Source organism: Nelumbo lutea, chromosome 5, assembly GCF_056320005.1.
Source record: "Nelumbo lutea isolate HS-2025 chromosome 5, American lotus-T2T, whole genome shotgun sequence".
Taxonomy (NCBI): Eukaryota; Viridiplantae; Streptophyta; class Magnoliopsida; order Proteales; family Nelumbonaceae; genus Nelumbo; species Nelumbo lutea.
In genome coordinates this window covers 9,866,193-9,883,481 of record NC_142688.1, presented here as the reverse complement: position 1 = coordinate 9,883,481, position 17,289 = coordinate 9,866,193, and the positions used below count along the sequence as shown (strand labels likewise).

The window sequence follows — 17,289 nt, the reverse complement described above, 5'->3', positions numbered from 1 at the left end:
TCTATAGGGCAGGTCAGTTCGGCGAAGTGTATCTCGAGCTGTTACAAGGTGGGTCAGTTCGGCGAAGTGTATCCCGAGCTGTTACAAGGTGGGTCAGTTCGGCGAAGTGTATCCCGAGCTGTTACAAGGTGGGTCAATTCGGCGAAGTGTATCCCGAGCTGTTACAAGGTGGATCAGTTCGGCGAAGTGTATCCCGAGCTGTTACAAGGTGGATCAGTTCGACGAAGTGTATCCCGAGCTGTTACAAGGTGGGTCAGTTTAGGCCCCCGGTAGAGAGCTCAGTCCGCTAGTGTCCCCTTGTTCCCACGCCATGTGTCACGTAATAGAGAGGTCGGGCCAAATCTTCCTTCATCAAGGTCCAAGGAGATTATAATAAAGCAAACTTGGGGTTGGAAATATCATACATTCTCAATAGAATGACATGTTGGGAGAAAACACCTTGGAGTAGAATCTTCAACGTGTCATAGGAAGACAAAGGGATTTATACTCATGTCTAAGGGAGGATAGGAAGATGGAATATTTACCTGCATGCCAAAATTTAGCATTGCAATGGTGAAATTGATTAATTTTTGTAGTTTTTTATTAAATTTGTACAAATTTATTGAGTTTGAAATTGATTCAAATATTCAGGTTTGTTTTCAACAGAAGGGAACGACGAAACAAAATTTGTGTAGCTGACCATATAGTTAAGATAAGGCTTTGAATGATGATGATGAAATTGAATCAGATTTGGATGAGATTAATCACCAAGACAACCTTAACAGCTGTACATCTTTGGCCACTGTTACAGATGAAAACACAACAATCAAGAGATGTTTGTCAGATGTATTTACAATAGTGAAGAGCCAAATAATATATAGAGTACAAATCCTATTTTGTATTATTTTGTGATGTATGGACTTTGTTAAGGGATAGTTAGATAATAGAAATATATAAGAATATTTGAATATATAACTTTTTTATATTTTAACTTTTTAATAAACAATCCAATCGAACTCAATCCAAATTGGTCGGTTTTCTAGTATTTTCCGATCAGCTTTATTTTAGCAATTTTCCGACCCGACCAAGTTAAGTCAATTTTGGTTAGGTCATTTGTAAACCGACTAAAACTGAACCAACCCAACCATAAATATATACTAATACTTTGTATTTTAAATTTAATTTTTTAATACATGAAAGTGGGAAAATTCTCATATTTCTCAGCCCAAAATATTTTTATATTATAAATTTATTTTTTAATTTCTTTTTAATAATATCACTATAATTATTTAAATTTAAATTTTTTTAATTTTATATCCTTTGAACAAACAAACCAAACTGAAAATAAACCCAAATCGATACAACCCAAGTTGGCAGGTTTTTACTAATGGTCAATCAGTCTCAGGTGACAAACTCCAAACTTGACCAAGTCAATTTGGTTGGCAAAACAACTTGCAATTGTACTGAACCAATACTTGAACACTCTAAATTTCAGCTAAATTAATAGTCTAATCTCTAATAAATAGCAATAGTTTAATCTCCAATAATGATTAAAAATTTATAGCAAAAGTACACAATCATTGAAAATAAGATGCTATTTGGATAGACTTCTACTTTTTATACTTTTAAAAATATCGAAGTATAAAGTACATAAAATATTCTTATTCTGGTATTTTTTTCTCTAAAAACCGTTTGAGTAAAAATTTGAAAAGTATGATTTTTCAAAACAAAAGTACCATTTTCTGTTTGACAAAAGCACATTTATTTTTACTTATAGTGATGATTTTTGGAGGTTTCGGGGCCTGAGACCGGTGATGACAGTTTGATTCTAGCAATAGCAAGTAGAGGTAAGGTCAACAATTTATTGAAGGGTGGTCACGCATGACCACCCGTTCACACGAAAACGAAAGCACAATTTCGCCAAAAGCATGAAGTTCAAAAGTATGAAAACAAAATGTATAAAGTACATAATACAAAAAAACTATGTCATTTTTTTTTTTTGTACTTTTATACATTCAAAAGTATGAAAGTGCTTTATATAAGCCTATCCAAGTAGGGCCTAAATTTATAATGAAAGTAGTCAGTAAATAGTGTAATCTCAAAAAATAGTTTAATCTTTAATAAATATTAATATATAAATTACAAAATATATATAATTACTAAAAATAAATTTATAACAAAAATACAATAAATTAAATTTCAAAAGTTAAATAGTAGCTTTTTAATATCCAATAATTATTGATAATTTTCTATTAAATAACAAAGAAAAAATAGATTTATAAAAAATTATTGAAAACATATTTAAAAAAAAATACAATAAATAATTACTAAGAATAAAATAAATATAAATTTTAGTATATATAAATATATAATGAATACACATTATTAATATTTTGAAAGTTATTTTCTATAATTATTAATTTATACAGGTGAAATTAGTTATTTAAAATATTATTTAGTTATTTAAAAAATATTTTATTTCAATTTTTAAAATATTAATTATTTATTGAATTTAATAATCCATAAAATTATAATTAGTACTATTATTACATAATTTGTTATTAATTTTATAAAATATTTAATTATTATTAATATGAATATTATGAAATCTATTATAATTATTTTTCTTATTTTAAGAAATTTCTTAAATTTATTACATAATTTCGTTACTTTAGCTATTTAATATTTAATCACATTAAATATTTTGTTATAAAATATTTAAATAATATGTAAATTATTTAAAATTTTTCATTATTTGAATTTTATTTATTTTAATGTTATTACATAATATTAAATATTTTAAATGATTATTTAGATATTTTTAATGTTTTGTTATTTAAGATGTTTAGTTATTGAAATATTTAAATCATGTTTTATTTTTTAATGTTAAATTTTTAATATTATTTGAATAACATTTAAATTGAATAATTCATAAAATTATAATTTATATTGTTACTACATAATTTCATGATGAATATTTTATATTGAGTCTATTATAATTAACTTTTGTATTTTGAATAAATATTTTAAATTTAGAGTATAATTTTGCTATAATACTTAAATAATTCTGAACATTTTTTAATTGAAACTTTCTTTGGATAGATATAGATAAAAAGTGGAGGAGAGAATAAATAAGAATTAGAGATAGTTTAAGAGAGAATCTCTCTACTAAATTAGAGATAATTTAATAGAAAAATTGGAGTTAGAGATAATTTAGGAGATAAATATGAATTAGAGACAATTTAAGAGAAAGTGGTGCCACTTGGATAAACATTAGAAAACCAAATCCCTCTTTCTTTATGGTTGTTAGAAATAATTAAGCCTATGTGATTTTCTTATTGGTTTAATGGGTAATGTGTGGAATTAAAAAAATAAAAAATTCAAAAAAAAAAAACAAGAAATTAGGAAGGGGGATTTGGAGCAAGGAGAGGCATATATATCCTAGTGGGGACCTGCGCAATGCATGGGTTTTGTTAAGCGAAGCTAAACAATAGAAATACATAAGATTATATAATTGTTTTATATTTAAACTTTTTAATAATCAATCAAATCAAACTTGGCCTGTGTTGGTTTGATTTTCTACTATTTCCAATCAGCTTTGGTTCAGCAATTTTCCAACCCAACCAAGTTAGGTCAGTTTTTGTTTGGTCATTTGTAAACCGACCAAAATTGAATCAACCCAATCATATATATATATATATTAAATAAACTTTTTAATACAGGAAAGTGGGAAATTTCCCATATTTCTTAATCTAAAATATTTCATATCATAAATTTGGTTTTTTAGTTTATTTTTTAATTATGTCATTGTAATTTATTAAATTTAAATTTAATTTTTAAGTTTAAATCATTTGAACAAACAAAACAAACCGAAAATAGATCCAAATCAATACAAACCAAGTTGGCAGTTATCACTAATGGTTAGTCGGTTTTCGAGTGACAAACTCCCAACCTAACCAAGTCGATTTGGTTGGTGAAATAGCCTGCAATTGAACTGAACCAATCATTAAGCACTCCTAATTTCAGCTAAATTAATAGTATAGTCCCTAATAAATAACAATAACTTAATATCCAATAATTATTGAAAAATTATACAAAAAATATTCAATTATTGAAAACAAATTTATAATTAAAACACAATAGATTTCTAATAAAAATAAAATAAATTAAATTTATAAAAAAAGACAATAAATTAAATTTCAAAAGTTAAATAATAGTTGTTTAGTCTCCAATAATTATTGATAATTTTCTATTAAATAAAAAAAGATTTATAAATAATTATTGAAAAAATATTAAAAAAATGCAATAAGTAATTCCTGGAAATACAATAAATATTAATTTTAGTGTATATATATAAATATATAACGAATATACATTATTATTGTGAAGTTATTACTATTAAATATTAATTTTTTAAAGTTATTTTTCTATAATTATTAATTGATATAAGTGAAATTATTTATTTAAATAATATTATTATTTAGATTTTTAAAATGTGAACTATTTATTGAATTTAATAATCTGTAAATTTATATTTTGTACTATTATTACATAATTCGTTATTAATTTTGTAAAATACTAAATTATTATTAATATTAATATTATGAAATCTTTTATAATTATTTTTCTACTTCTAATATTTTTTTTAATTTATTACATAATTTTTTTATTTTAACTATTTAAAATTTAGTCATGTTAAATTTTTAAATAATATGTAAAATATTTAAAAGTTTTCATTATTTGAATTTTATTTTTTTAAAGTTATTACGTAATATTAAATATTTTATTATATAATTATTTAGCTACTTTTAATGTTCAGTTATTTAAGATATTTAGTTATTGAAATAATTGAAATATATATTTTTTTGAATGTTAAATTTTTATTATTTGAATAACATTTAAATTGAATAATTCATAAAATTATAATTTATATTTTTACTACATAATTTTACTACACACACACACACACACACACACACACACACACACACATATATATATATATATATATACACACACACACATATATATATATATATATATATTATTTTATGGGTTTTCAATACTTTGAACCTTGATTACTTTCAGTTTCACCTTTTTCATATGTGCATTTCACTTAATAAATAACAAGGTTTTAAAAAGAAACATAAAAATGAACTGCTTTGGCCAGTGTTTTCTGGGTTAGCAATTTGATCATTTGTCCTGACTAGATCAACCCATCACTTTTAAAAAAATTAAAATATAAATGACCAAAAAATCTTTCATCAGATTGAATGGTTTAGCAATTTAATTGACTGGATCATTAATTTATTGACCAAGTCAACACTCCCAGGTCCAATGGTTTAACAGCCCGAATCAACAACGATCGATTTTAAACGTGCTTAATAATAACAATTCGGGCTGTTAAAATATTCCAAATTCAAGTATTGGATTGGTTTATATTGTAGATTTCCTACTACAAGTGAGTGGAGAGGGTCAAAAACAGACTCGATTTGGTCCACATCCATTCTAGTTCATTCCTGCCTGACCTTGCCACCCATCAAATCATATATAGCTCATAATCTACATTTTTTCTTGTTGTTTTAGTTTCTGTAATTAATATAAATATTTTATATAATAGATAATAGATAGTGTAATAAGTGATTATTAGGTTATGTAAGGGTGTTAGTCAATCACTAAATCTAACCCCCAGTTAGGGGTGTCAATGGACCGGTTTTGGATTAGAGTTATCCAAAACCAAAATCAATTTTGTGCGAATTGGATGGACTAACAAAACATTGAATTGGATCAATTCAGACTTAATGGTCCAAAGTATTTATTGGATTGGATTGGACCTGGTCCATTCGTAATGAATTTATATTGGATTGGGTTGAATTGAGCCAATATCTAATCCATTGATAGAAGATAAGAATATAGGCGTCAATGGACCAGGTTTGATTTAGATTTGATGTAAATTAAAACAAATTTGAACATATTGGATGGTCCAGACAATGAATTTGACCGGTCCAAATGATCCAAAATATTCATTGGATTGGATTGGACCTGGTCCATTTGTAATGGGCACACATTTGACTAGATTGGATTGGACCAAATCCAGTCTAATTGACACCCCTACCTCCAACATTTCTTGGTCTTTTAGGGCTTTTGGGCCTGGCCAAAATCAAATAGTGTCATGGTATGAAATACCAAAAAAATCTAGGGGTTTTTACTGTTCAATCCACCCTAAAAAATCTTAGCTCCACATACAATTGGGGTAGGTGCTGGCTTGGAATTGATGCCAATTCATGGGTAGGGCTGGCAATCTTGATCCTAACCCATTTGACCCACCCAATCTATTGGTGGGTCAATATGGGTCAACTAACCCATTAGGGTCAATGGAAAAGGGTCAGGGTGGGTTGGGTCAAGGGTACCTATTAGGGTTAGGATGGGTTGGGTCGCACGGGTCAAGATGGGGTAGGTCAAAGTCAACTCTATCTATACTCGCCAAATCTCCAATATTATAAGTTGCAATGATTTGAATTCATGCCTCCTACTGTAGAGACATCTCATTAGACTTCCAAACCACCATGTCACATTACATTTTGAGATTAAACGTGAAATAAAATAGATTTTATTAACTTTCGTGTTCACATGCAATTTTATACAAAAGCAATTTTATGAAAAGGACATTTATGAAAGCATTTTCACAAAAGTACTTTTATACGAAAGCACTTTTATGAAAGTACTTTTATACGAAAACACTTTTATAAAAATACTTTTATAAAAGCACTTTTATATGAAAGTACTTTTTCGAAAAACACTTTTATGAAAGCACAAAAGCACTTTTGTAAAAGTGCTTTTATGAAAGCACTTTTACACGAAAGCATTTTTATTAAAGTACTTTTACGAAAAATACTTTTAAAAAAGCATAAAATGACTTTTATAAAAGTACTTTTACACAAAAGCACTTTTATAGATGTACTTTTGTATAAGTATTTTCATAAAAGTACTTTTGCGAAAGAACTTTTATAAAATTTTTGCATTTCTACAATTTTTTTGCTATTTTTTGTTGTTTATGTATTTTCTAGTATTTTCCTGCATTTTTTGTGCTTTTCTACATATTTTTTTTGCATATTTTCTTATTTTTCTCTACAAAATTTCTGAAATTTCTATAATTTTTTAGTTTTTTGTATTTTTCATATTTTTTGTATTTTTCTACAATTTTTTGGTACTTTTTTGCATTTTCTACATTTATCTACAATTTTTGCATTCTCGGGTATGCAGGTTGACATGACTCATTTTTGTCATGTCTCAATCTTAAGAGATTATTCTTTTAAAGTTTATTACTTTGGATATATGGGCCAGTCCAACCTATTTTTGTATTTATAAGTGAGGGTAGATAGGTTAGTATGGGTGAGGTAATTAAGGGTCAATATGGATGAATCAAGTGGGTTAATATGGGTGGATCAGGGTGAGTTAGGGTTAGGGTGGGTTGTAACCCTTTTAATAAGGACTAATGATGCATCATGGTGGGTTGATGGGTCAATATGGGTGGGTTGGTATTCAACCGTTACCCAACCCACCCATTTGCCACCCCTACTCACGAGCAAGTATGGGTATTATAGATGAATGCATTTATAATTTTGAATTGTTATAGGTCCTCACTTGAATTTAGAATTCTGAGGTGAAGTACAATCAACTTATCCCAAAAATTCTAATGGTATGGGCATTAAAAAATCTACTAAAGGCTATGTTTTTTTTTTTTTTTTTTTTTTTTTTTATGTTAAATGAGGAGGAATTACACAAGGTGGGAGATATCAATTGAAAATCTATGCTTGTTTACAATGCAATTTTATATATATTAGGACAAGTGCATGAGAGTGTAAACGAAAAAATTGCAAATTTAGTTGATTTTTGCCTCGGGGGATGTACCTTATTTTATTCTGGTTTTATTTTAACTTGTCTGCAATATAAATAAACAAAAAAAAATGTATATAAAATCTGTAGTAAAATTAAACCAAAGAATTGGACACTTCATTTGCACCAGTGATACAAACAAACAAAGACTTAGCCTTGACAAGGAAAATACCACGACAAGTCACATTTAGCCCATACGAACAAATGACAAAAAATGATACTTAGCAAAATACAAGCAGAGGGCTCAAGGATATATTTGAAAAGCTCGAGTGGGGTTCACTCACGTGCGCTTTGCTTATTCTTACTGCCAATTTAGTTCAGGAATTCGGATACATTTTTTTGGTGAACCCACAAGGCCACAACACTTGTGATATTGTGCACTATACAACATTTGTATCGCATCTATTGCAGTGGGTCAATTTGCTAACAACTCCCATATTTCATCCGCCCAAAGGTTGTTGATCCGAATCAGGTGGTCAGGATCGTTCAAGCATCCTATGCTGTGGGCCCATTGAAAAAAGTTTGAAAAATGAAAACAAACCGTGCTATCTATCTCCTGGGAGCGTCACTGGTGATGGGGATTGAACCTTGAAAATAATTTTGGAAGGCGTCAGCCAACATCTCCCCAAGCGTTAATTGAGCAGGTGTTGTGAGGTGCAAGTTATCTACTTCAAGTGGCAGTCCCTTGGCGTCAACGCACCTAACGTTTGGTAGGTCGGTTCCCAGCTGAGCTTCCCTTACCGTCTCTACGAACGGCCCTTGTCCTGATGCCAGAGCCATCTACACATACACCAAAAACTTTTAGATGGGTTGTGGGTCTTGACCCTAGGGGTGATCATGGGACAGGCCCAGGCCGGACCTTGCACCTGTGACACGCCCACTAGCCTGGGCCCGGCTCGGGTTCTGGGCTTTCCAGGCAGAAGGGTTGAAATAGAAAGCCCAAGATCCTTGGTCCCACTTCTCCACTCCACAGCTTTAGGTCTTCAGCTGTGCTTTCCCTTTTATACGTTCAGATTCAAATAACTACCACCGCTAGAGCCAAAAGAATTCTCGGGAAAAAAAGAAACAAATGTTGATTGGATGTATTGTAGCCACACTGGAAAAGATACCCAAATGTTAGTACTGGTCTGATGGGGCCCAAAATGGCATAAGGTTGGTTAAAGTTAGGTGATGGACCATGTGGACGTTTGGATTGTAATATATTAATTTATATAAAGATAAAATGCTATCCAATGTCATATATATTAGGTATCCAACTGAAAATTACTCTATGGACTACGGATCGGCCTGGGTTGTTGTACTCATCTCAACCAATCCCCGACTCCTGAGACATTTGATCCAAGCCCAATGTAATTGTAATCCCAATCCATTGTGCCAATATCGCAACCCGTTGACTTCCTCCGCATGTCAAAACTGTTGGATTTGGACTTCTAATGTAAAGAGATGAGCGGAGGGTTTGAACTTTGAAGCCTCCATAGCAGCAGCCCGCAGCCAGCAGGAATGAGGTGTAGCTTCTTAATGTAGCAACAGATGGAACATTCTACTAGTCTAGAACAGGTTTTCCCAAATGCTCAAATCAAATGAGAGGCACATGCACCAACCAATTACTAGCTCATTCTATATAATAGCAACGTGGGATCATACCCATTTGTCTCAGATCAAACACTCGAGTCAACAGTCGAGAGAAAGAAAAAATATAATAAAAGTCGGCAGATAGATAGAGAATTAGAGATACCTGGATTATTGGGATCATAGGAGAGTTGAGATCAGAGCGTAGGCTTTGAATGAATTTCTCTAAGTTCTCCTTGTACGATTGGGCGTCGGATTTAGACAGGGTGTCGCTCTCACCCTGGTACCAGAGGATTGCTCGAATGGCTCCACCCTCATTGAGAGATGCCATAGCCCTCTTCACCAACTGATTGTACAGGTGAGTCCCCCGTGCCCACTCGAGGATATTCGTCCCTCCCACTGCGCAAGGCACCAAACCCACCACCCCAATGCTTGAATCCTTGTCCCTTATCACGTTTGCAAACGCCAAACCGGGTCCGACTCCGCACGTCTTATTCACATCGATGTCGGCGTGAAGAGGCTCCGCAGCTTCCTCCCATCTGAGCTTTGCACTGAACCGGAGAATCGACGGTTTTGGTTTGATTTCGGGAGGGATTAATCTGTCCCATTTCTCATCAACGACGCCTCCTCTGCCGGCCATGTTACTCTGCCCGGCAAGAAGGAAGATGTCCTTGTATAAAAACCCAGATCCATGAACCACTTGCGCCGGTTTCAATAACCAGGCATAAGCCAAGAGGATGAAAAGTATCAATGAGAGCATACCTTGCGTTCAATTCACGGCGTTGTATGTTCGTAGTTGAGAATCCTCCTCCCTCCCTCCCTCTCTCTCTCTATGTTTGGGGACGAGACGATCGAAGTCGTTTTCCTTATTGGCCAATAAATAATAATAATAATAATAATATAGAAAAGAGTCGAAGAGAATCCCAAGAGAGAAAGCCGGATAGGTGGATTCGGGAATTAGAGGATCGCTTTTCGCATAAACCAAGAAGCCATGGCTTAAGAAACAAGTCTGATCCGTGACAGATCTGAAGTGGACTAGGAGGTCTATTGTGTCTGAATTCACATTTTCTTCCTTTTTTTTTCAGAAGGGGTCTACACCGGATTATGCCTGTAAAGAGGTGCTTTTCGGTCTTCCATACAAAATCTGCCGCATGAGACTTCTCTCTTTCTTTCACTGTTTTCCACGTTTTCTTTATTTGGTTTCTTACTTTCCTCCATCTTCTTCCTGTCAAACAATTTCGATCCCTTCAATATGGAGTTCAGCGTCCGTCATGGGGAGATATTCCCAGTGGAAGGTTATAATGGCGTTGGAACGGTGTGGGCACGGGCTTGTCCTGTGGGAAGTCTTATCTCTTCTATATGCTACACAGATAGATAACGTGGCTTGCAATGAATGGAGGGCCAAAAATGTTCCTTTCTCGGTGCATATCATCAAATTTTCCTTATACTCATTTGGTAAAGATTACAAATACAAATATGTAGAGTGTAAATTCTTATATTTTATATGTATTTATATTCTTTTCAAACTAAGCCTTAAACTTAATTGGGAAAGAGAATAACTACAAATAAATAGAGTTTAAAGTTAAAACCTTGTATTTTGTATCCTTTGGGAGGTAAAATTTTCAATTAATATCCTGTATTTTGGGTTTAGTGTCAATTTAATTTTCAAACTTTAAAACGTGCTATTAATAATCCATCAGGTATCTATATCAAGTGATATTATATGCGATTTACAATGTCAAAACTATCTTTTAGAAAAACATAGTTCATCATCTTCTATCCTGAGACTAAAACAGTGCTCTATGATTCAAATCAGTTTTTGAAGAGAAACTGCTTGAGAGAGAGAAAGAGAGAGAGAGCAACAATCTACTAAAATAAACTCCTCACAACACAAGTCTTCACAAATTAACAACTTGAAAAAGAGATCAAATCAATCCCCCACAACACATTCCTGCCATGTATTAAGAACATCTCCTAATGATAATATAAAAAATAATGATATCATCATTAAAAGATATTCCCAATACAAGGCCAAGATGTTCTATGTTGTGGGAGGCTGGTTTGAACTCCTTGAAGAAACGAGTTTATTAGTTCAGCATGAACTTCAATTAATAGAGTTTTTGTGAGATAAACAAAAATCCTTGACGGGAGGAGGAATTCTCTCGATGAACTCTACCGACAATGGTTGCTCATCTTCAAAGCCGCATTACAACATAACTATGTGAGGGGTTCAATGCCTGGTCCGCTCCTAATAAATACAACATGATGTCCATCATACAACTTCTCGACATACCCACCGTCTTAAAACAATAAGCTCGAGTTAGGGTCTAACCTTCCCTTCCACGTCACTTGCTATCCGAACCCAGGCTAACAAATACAACATGATGTCCATCATACAACTTCTCGACATACCCACCGTCTTAAAATAATAAGCTCGAGTTAGGGTCTAACCTTCCCTTCCACGTCACTTGCTATCCGAACCCAGGCACAGTCCATGCCAAGGACCAAGAGCAGAAGCATGGCAACCTTCCCTTCCACGTCACTTCCAAAGCCGTTGCATTCCCCCTTGTATTGAAAACATTTCTGAACGATGACATCATCATTTTTTATATTATCATAGAAAGATGTTTCCCGGGATGTGCCATAGGATGTTGTGAGGGGCAATTTATTTATTTATTTTGGGATGGTAGGTAAAACTCTTGTTAGAGGCTAATTCTCAATCTCTTCAGAGCATCTTCATGCTCATTGAAAATTTCAAGATTATCCTTTCACACAATCTATAATCAACCAACCCATAAAGTCAAGATATGCACTTACCTGTTCTTTTGCTTGGACTTGGTCCACTTCCCATGATTTTTTAAGTTCTATCCTATACTCTTAGGGATGTCAATGGACTCTGGAAATTTGATGTCTGATTCAACTCCAAATTCGATTATTTTGGATTTAGATGTAAGAATTTGCATTCAGTTAATAATCGAATTGGATGCAAATTTAGGGGGCATTCTTATTTTTAGATTTTGAGAAGGGGAAAAGTTGGTTAATAGGATTTTGGTTCTTATTGACCACAAAAGCCTATATTCTTTATTCAAATTTTTGTAGGGATCAAAGAAAGTTTATTTTTCAATGTATCACTTACCCCCATCTCCTAGGTGGACAAATAACTTTCCCATCTGGATGAAAAATTGCAAACACTTGAATAGGACAAAAATGCCCCTTTTAATAATGGATTTTTATGGCTAAAATGGTCATTGCCCTATTTACTTAGAAAATAAAAAAACATGGGTAAATGCACATACCCGGATAGATTCAAATTAGTGCATTTACCTAGGTAAGTAATTTAACGAAAAGCGAACAGAACCTTAATCCCATTCAATCCAAATAAAATCCAAGTCCCTACAAAAATTATTATTATTATTATTATTATTATTATTATTATTATTATTATATAAAATTTATAATTGATAAGTTTAGCATTTTATATTTATATACATATTATAAATATAAGTTAAAAATAATTAGGATTTTTTAAAATTTTTTTAATTGTATAGTCATTTTTAACAAGATGGTTTTGAATACAGATTTAAAGGTTTTATGATTGAATGCGGATGAAGATACAGCTAGATCTTTATGGACTCGATGTAACTGTGTTTTGATTATTGTTGAATGCATTGCCCTTAAGGTTATAGTAATAATTTTAAAACGAAAAAAAAGTTAAATGTTGGTCACTTTTCTATTTAAATCACATAAGCTAGCCAAAAATTTATACGCTTTAATTTAATCCTTATGAACAACTTATAGCTAGGGGTGAGCATTATTCGGTTAAAACAGAAAAATCAAACCAAAAACTTCAGTTTCAGTTTGTTCAGTTTTTGAGTAGGTCGATTTCGATTTTTAGAATTACAAATTTGGTTAACCGAATAAATCAGACTTTAATATTTATATATTAATATAATTAAATTTGCTTTCATAATATATTATATAGATATATTATTAAAATTTGGTTTCAAACAAAATAACCAAAATTTTTTTGTTTTGGTTATTTCGGTTTGAAAATTTGGTTTATTCGATTCGATTTTTAACCGAATAAACCCAAATGCTTACCCCTACTTATACCTTGATTACCATCTCATCCGTAGATTTTAAAATGTTTAATACATAAGAATGATATTGCCAAAGTATACATTTGCTCTTATGAATTATGATACTATTAGCAAACCTTAGCAAACAATGCCTTTTTCTCTCTTTTGCATAATAAGTTGGTGTTTTGCATTGATGCTGTTGCTTCAGAAAACGGCTCCACGTCTACACCACATCAGAAAAAAATAGTGCATCGAGAAATGCAGCCTTGTTTGGAACCGTTGTTCCAGAAAATATCCACGCCTTGAAATTCAGGAAATAGTTTGAAAAAACGTTGAATTTGATATTTTCTCATTTTCGTAATGCCAATGGTACCATGGCGTGCCATGCCAAACACAACCTCATATGCATTTAAACTTGTTCCGTGAAGTATTTAGCCAAGAAATATTTGTTATCACTTCATTCTGAGCTTAAATATGCGGTTTTGGCTCCGATTCTCACAAATTGTTGCCTTTTTCCAAATAATACGTTTGTAACATCTGCCACCTTCACACAATGAAACTCTGCGTTCATACCCTGATTCTTGTTTTGTCGTTGGGTTTGAAAATTTGAAGGGATTCGGGTAATTACAACTTTTTTGCCAGAAAATTACATTAATACCTTGTACACACCATCAACAAATAAATTGAGATCTCTTGCCAATAAAACATATTCCAACCCTTTAATAATATGATCTGACACATCGTAAGGTAAGATTGGGACTCATCATAAAAGTGGGATCCATCATGTCATGCAGTGTCAGATTGTGTTGGTATAGGATATTTGAATGTATTTCATTGGCAAGTGATCCAGATTCAACAAACTTACCTCTCACCTTTTTTTGGCGTAAAAGAAAATCACCTCTACAATCTACTGCATGGTTTTTAAAATCGATCCGGTGATCGAATTGGTCAGGAGTCCAGTTATCGGTTCAAATGGTTCGATTATTTGACTCGAATAGTCGGTCAATTCTAACAAAAAAAATTAAAAAATCTTGAAAAATGACCAAAATCATTCAAATGGTTCAAATGGTTAACTGACCGATTCAGCGATTTGCTTACTAAAATCAATAGTTTTGAAGAAAAAACGATTTAAAAAAAAAACGAAACTAATCAGGTGACCGGTCCAACCGTGTGATTCGATTTTAAAAAATATAGTCTAATGAGAGCTGTAAATGATAACGATAATAATTGACCATCAAATACAATGGAGATAGGATTAACTGAGAGCAATAGCTGTTGAGTGAGCTGTGAAACGGAAAATAACACTCCACACGAGTTATAAATATATGAGGCTCACAATCATTTAACCTCTTATTGTGAGCCTATTGTAAAATTGTTGTGGGGAGTGATCATTGATTTAACGGCCTGATACAAGACTATCTCATTCAGTTAATCCCAATTGAATATGAGATTGAATTAACTGAATGCAACGGCTTTGGAATCAATGATATAATTTGGATCAGTTGATCCGGTGGATGAATTAGGGTTTCATATATTTTAGGGTAAATTTCTTAAACTATCATTATAAATTTAGTGAACTGATTAAATGTTGAAAATTGATTAATTCTATTTTTACTGTTTTTAACAATTTACTAATACTTTCCTTATTGTCAAAAGGATTAAAAAAAAACTATTTTGCTCATCATTCTTTTCTAAATTTTCAAAATAAAAATTTTGACACATTTCTCAGCTTTCAGAGGCTCAACTCCACTGCCCTCTCTCAACCTGTATTCTCTGATCTCTCTCTCCCCTCTTGATCTCCACTCTCCCCTCTCTCAACCTGTACTCTCTCTCTCTCTCGCTCCCTACCTCCGCGCTCTCCCCAGTTCTACCGCCCAAGCTACCTCTGAGCGCATTCAGAGGTAGTGGATGAAATTTTGATTCCATCCATACTCCCCTCTCACTCTCTCTTCTTTCTCCCTCATCTCTCCCATGAATAGAGGAATCGATGAACCAGGTCCAAAACCCAAAATGTTGATTGTGGGTTTGAACAGAGGTTGACTTCAACGTTTTAGGACCAATTGTAAGTTGCAGACGAACAATGCCCGTCATTGTTCTGTTCGGAACCGCTGTAAGTCAATTTCCAAACTGTCGGTTTCTAACCTTGCAAATCATGACCTGGCTCCCAACTCTCTTCGATCCAAAAGAAGAACCCATTAATACGTAAGCAGCGCATCTCTGTCACCGTCTCTGTCACCGACTCCAAATCTAACTCCGACCCCATCTCCATCTCATCATCATCTTAGATTCCGTGTCCATCTCGGACTCCGGTTCCGTGTCTGTCTTCGTCTCCGACACCTACGCTATCTTTGTCTCATTTGAAATAGTGCCTTAAGAGGTGTTCTCTGAAACAATAGTTTCTAGTTCAAGAAGAAGAGAGGTTTCAACGGCTTCTTTCTGTTAATTTTAAGTTTTTAATATCGTGAGCTTGGGTTGCAATGGCTTCTTCACCGATTTTGAATGATTACAGCTCGGGTTTTGCGTTGTCTGCTTAAAACATTAGAAAAAATGAACACTTCAGTTCAGAATTAGCGTCTCCAATCACTCCTTTTCTATGAATTAGCGTCTCCAAATTTCTGCTCCGCAGGAAAATTCACGAGCAAGGGTTGTGGTTGTGAAATTGTGATGTGGCGTCGGAGGAAAATTCACAGCCCAACAAATCCGCTTCTGAAAAGTCTGTCATTGCTTACAAAAAAAAAAATGAAAAATGAAAATCCATGATATGATCAGAAGTTCTGATGCACAAGAGCAAATAGAACAGACTTTAGACGAGCCCAGTTGTTGCTTCTACAATCTGCAAACAGAGAAGACAATTTCTTTTTCTTCTTCCACTTGTTGCTTCTGCAATGTTGAAAAGTAAAAAAGGTGGGCCAGTGGGTGGCCCACCGAGCTGAGCTCACCAATTCACAGCCCAGTTGTTTCTTTCTTCCAGTTGTTGCTTAATTATGAAGAAAATTTTTAAAAATCCCATTATACCCGTAAGCTCAAGTATAAATAGGGGTTCCTTCTTATGTTAGTTCAAAATATACTTTATTTCATTTTAGTGTATGCAATGTGTTGAGAAGCGTATTGTGTTTGGGTGTACTGAGTATCGGGTACGAGTGTAATTTCGGTGATGTCATCTTTGTATTTTCTTCTGTTTATAGTAAGAAAAAAGCTCCGAACTGCTGTTTGTGGATGTAGGCATTTTGGTCGAACCATATAAATCTGGTATTCTCTCTTTCTTTTTCTTTCTCTATTGCTATCTGCTTTTTATTTTCTTTTTGTGCACGTACAGATTACATTATTTCCGTTGTGCAATTCCAACAATTGGTATTAGAGTCACACGGTTCTATTTCGGAATTCTGTCGAAATCTGTATTTGCTGTTCTAGTATTGCACGTGTTGAATATGGCGAGTTCGAGCTCTACCCGGTTCGACATACCGAAATTCGACGGATCCAACTATGCAATTTGGAAGCTGAAGATGCATACTATGTTGGTGAAAGAAGATTGCGCAATTGCCATAGAAGGAAAAGAGAAGAAGCCTGCTAATATGAAAGACGAAGATTTTGAGAAGAAAAACCAGATAGCCATGCCTGATATTCTTCTTGCTTTAGAAGATTCGGTTTTATTCAACGTGTTCGAGGAAACCACTGCCAAAGGTTTATGGGACAAGTTGCAGAATCTCTACGAGGGGAAATCAATGTCCAATAAAATCTCTCCGACGATAACTTTACAATCTGAGGA

General features: G+C 33.0%; 1 protein-coding gene across 3 annotated transcripts; it reads right to left on the bottom strand.

Annotated features, from left to right (window-relative positions):
• Positions 1-7,949: 7,949 nt before the first annotated feature.
• Positions 7,950-10,608, bottom strand: LOC148850250 (putative carbohydrate esterase At4g34215). Of its 3 annotated transcripts, none has more exons than XM_088943417.1 (3): positions 10,207-10,328; positions 9,611-10,090; positions 7,950-8,655 (listed from the first exon to the last, which is right to left on the bottom strand). In XM_088943417.1, exons 2-3 carry the CDS (start codon positions 10,082-10,084, stop codon positions 8,425-8,427), a joined length of 705 nt encoding a protein of 234 aa, XP_088799543.1. In that variant the 5' UTR covers positions 10,085-10,090; positions 10,207-10,328; the 3' UTR covers positions 7,950-8,424. The 3 variants fall into 3 exon arrangements, with proteins under 3 accessions (XP_088799543.1, XP_088799542.1, XP_088799541.1); XM_088943416.1 differs by having other exon boundaries at positions 9,611-10,114; positions 10,207-10,311; XM_088943415.1 differs by having other exon boundaries at positions 9,611-10,608.
• Positions 10,609-17,289: the final 6,681 nt, after the last annotated feature.

Coding starts and splice junctions, on each gene's coding strand:
- LOC148850250 (XM_088943415.1), bottom strand. CDS start 10,204: ATGCTCTCATTGATACTTTTCATCCTCTTGGCTTATGCCTGGTTATTG. Junction 8,656..9,610: donor CTATGATCCCAATAATCCAG/GTATCTCTAATT, acceptor GTGTATGTGTAG/ATGGCTCTGGCATCAGGACA.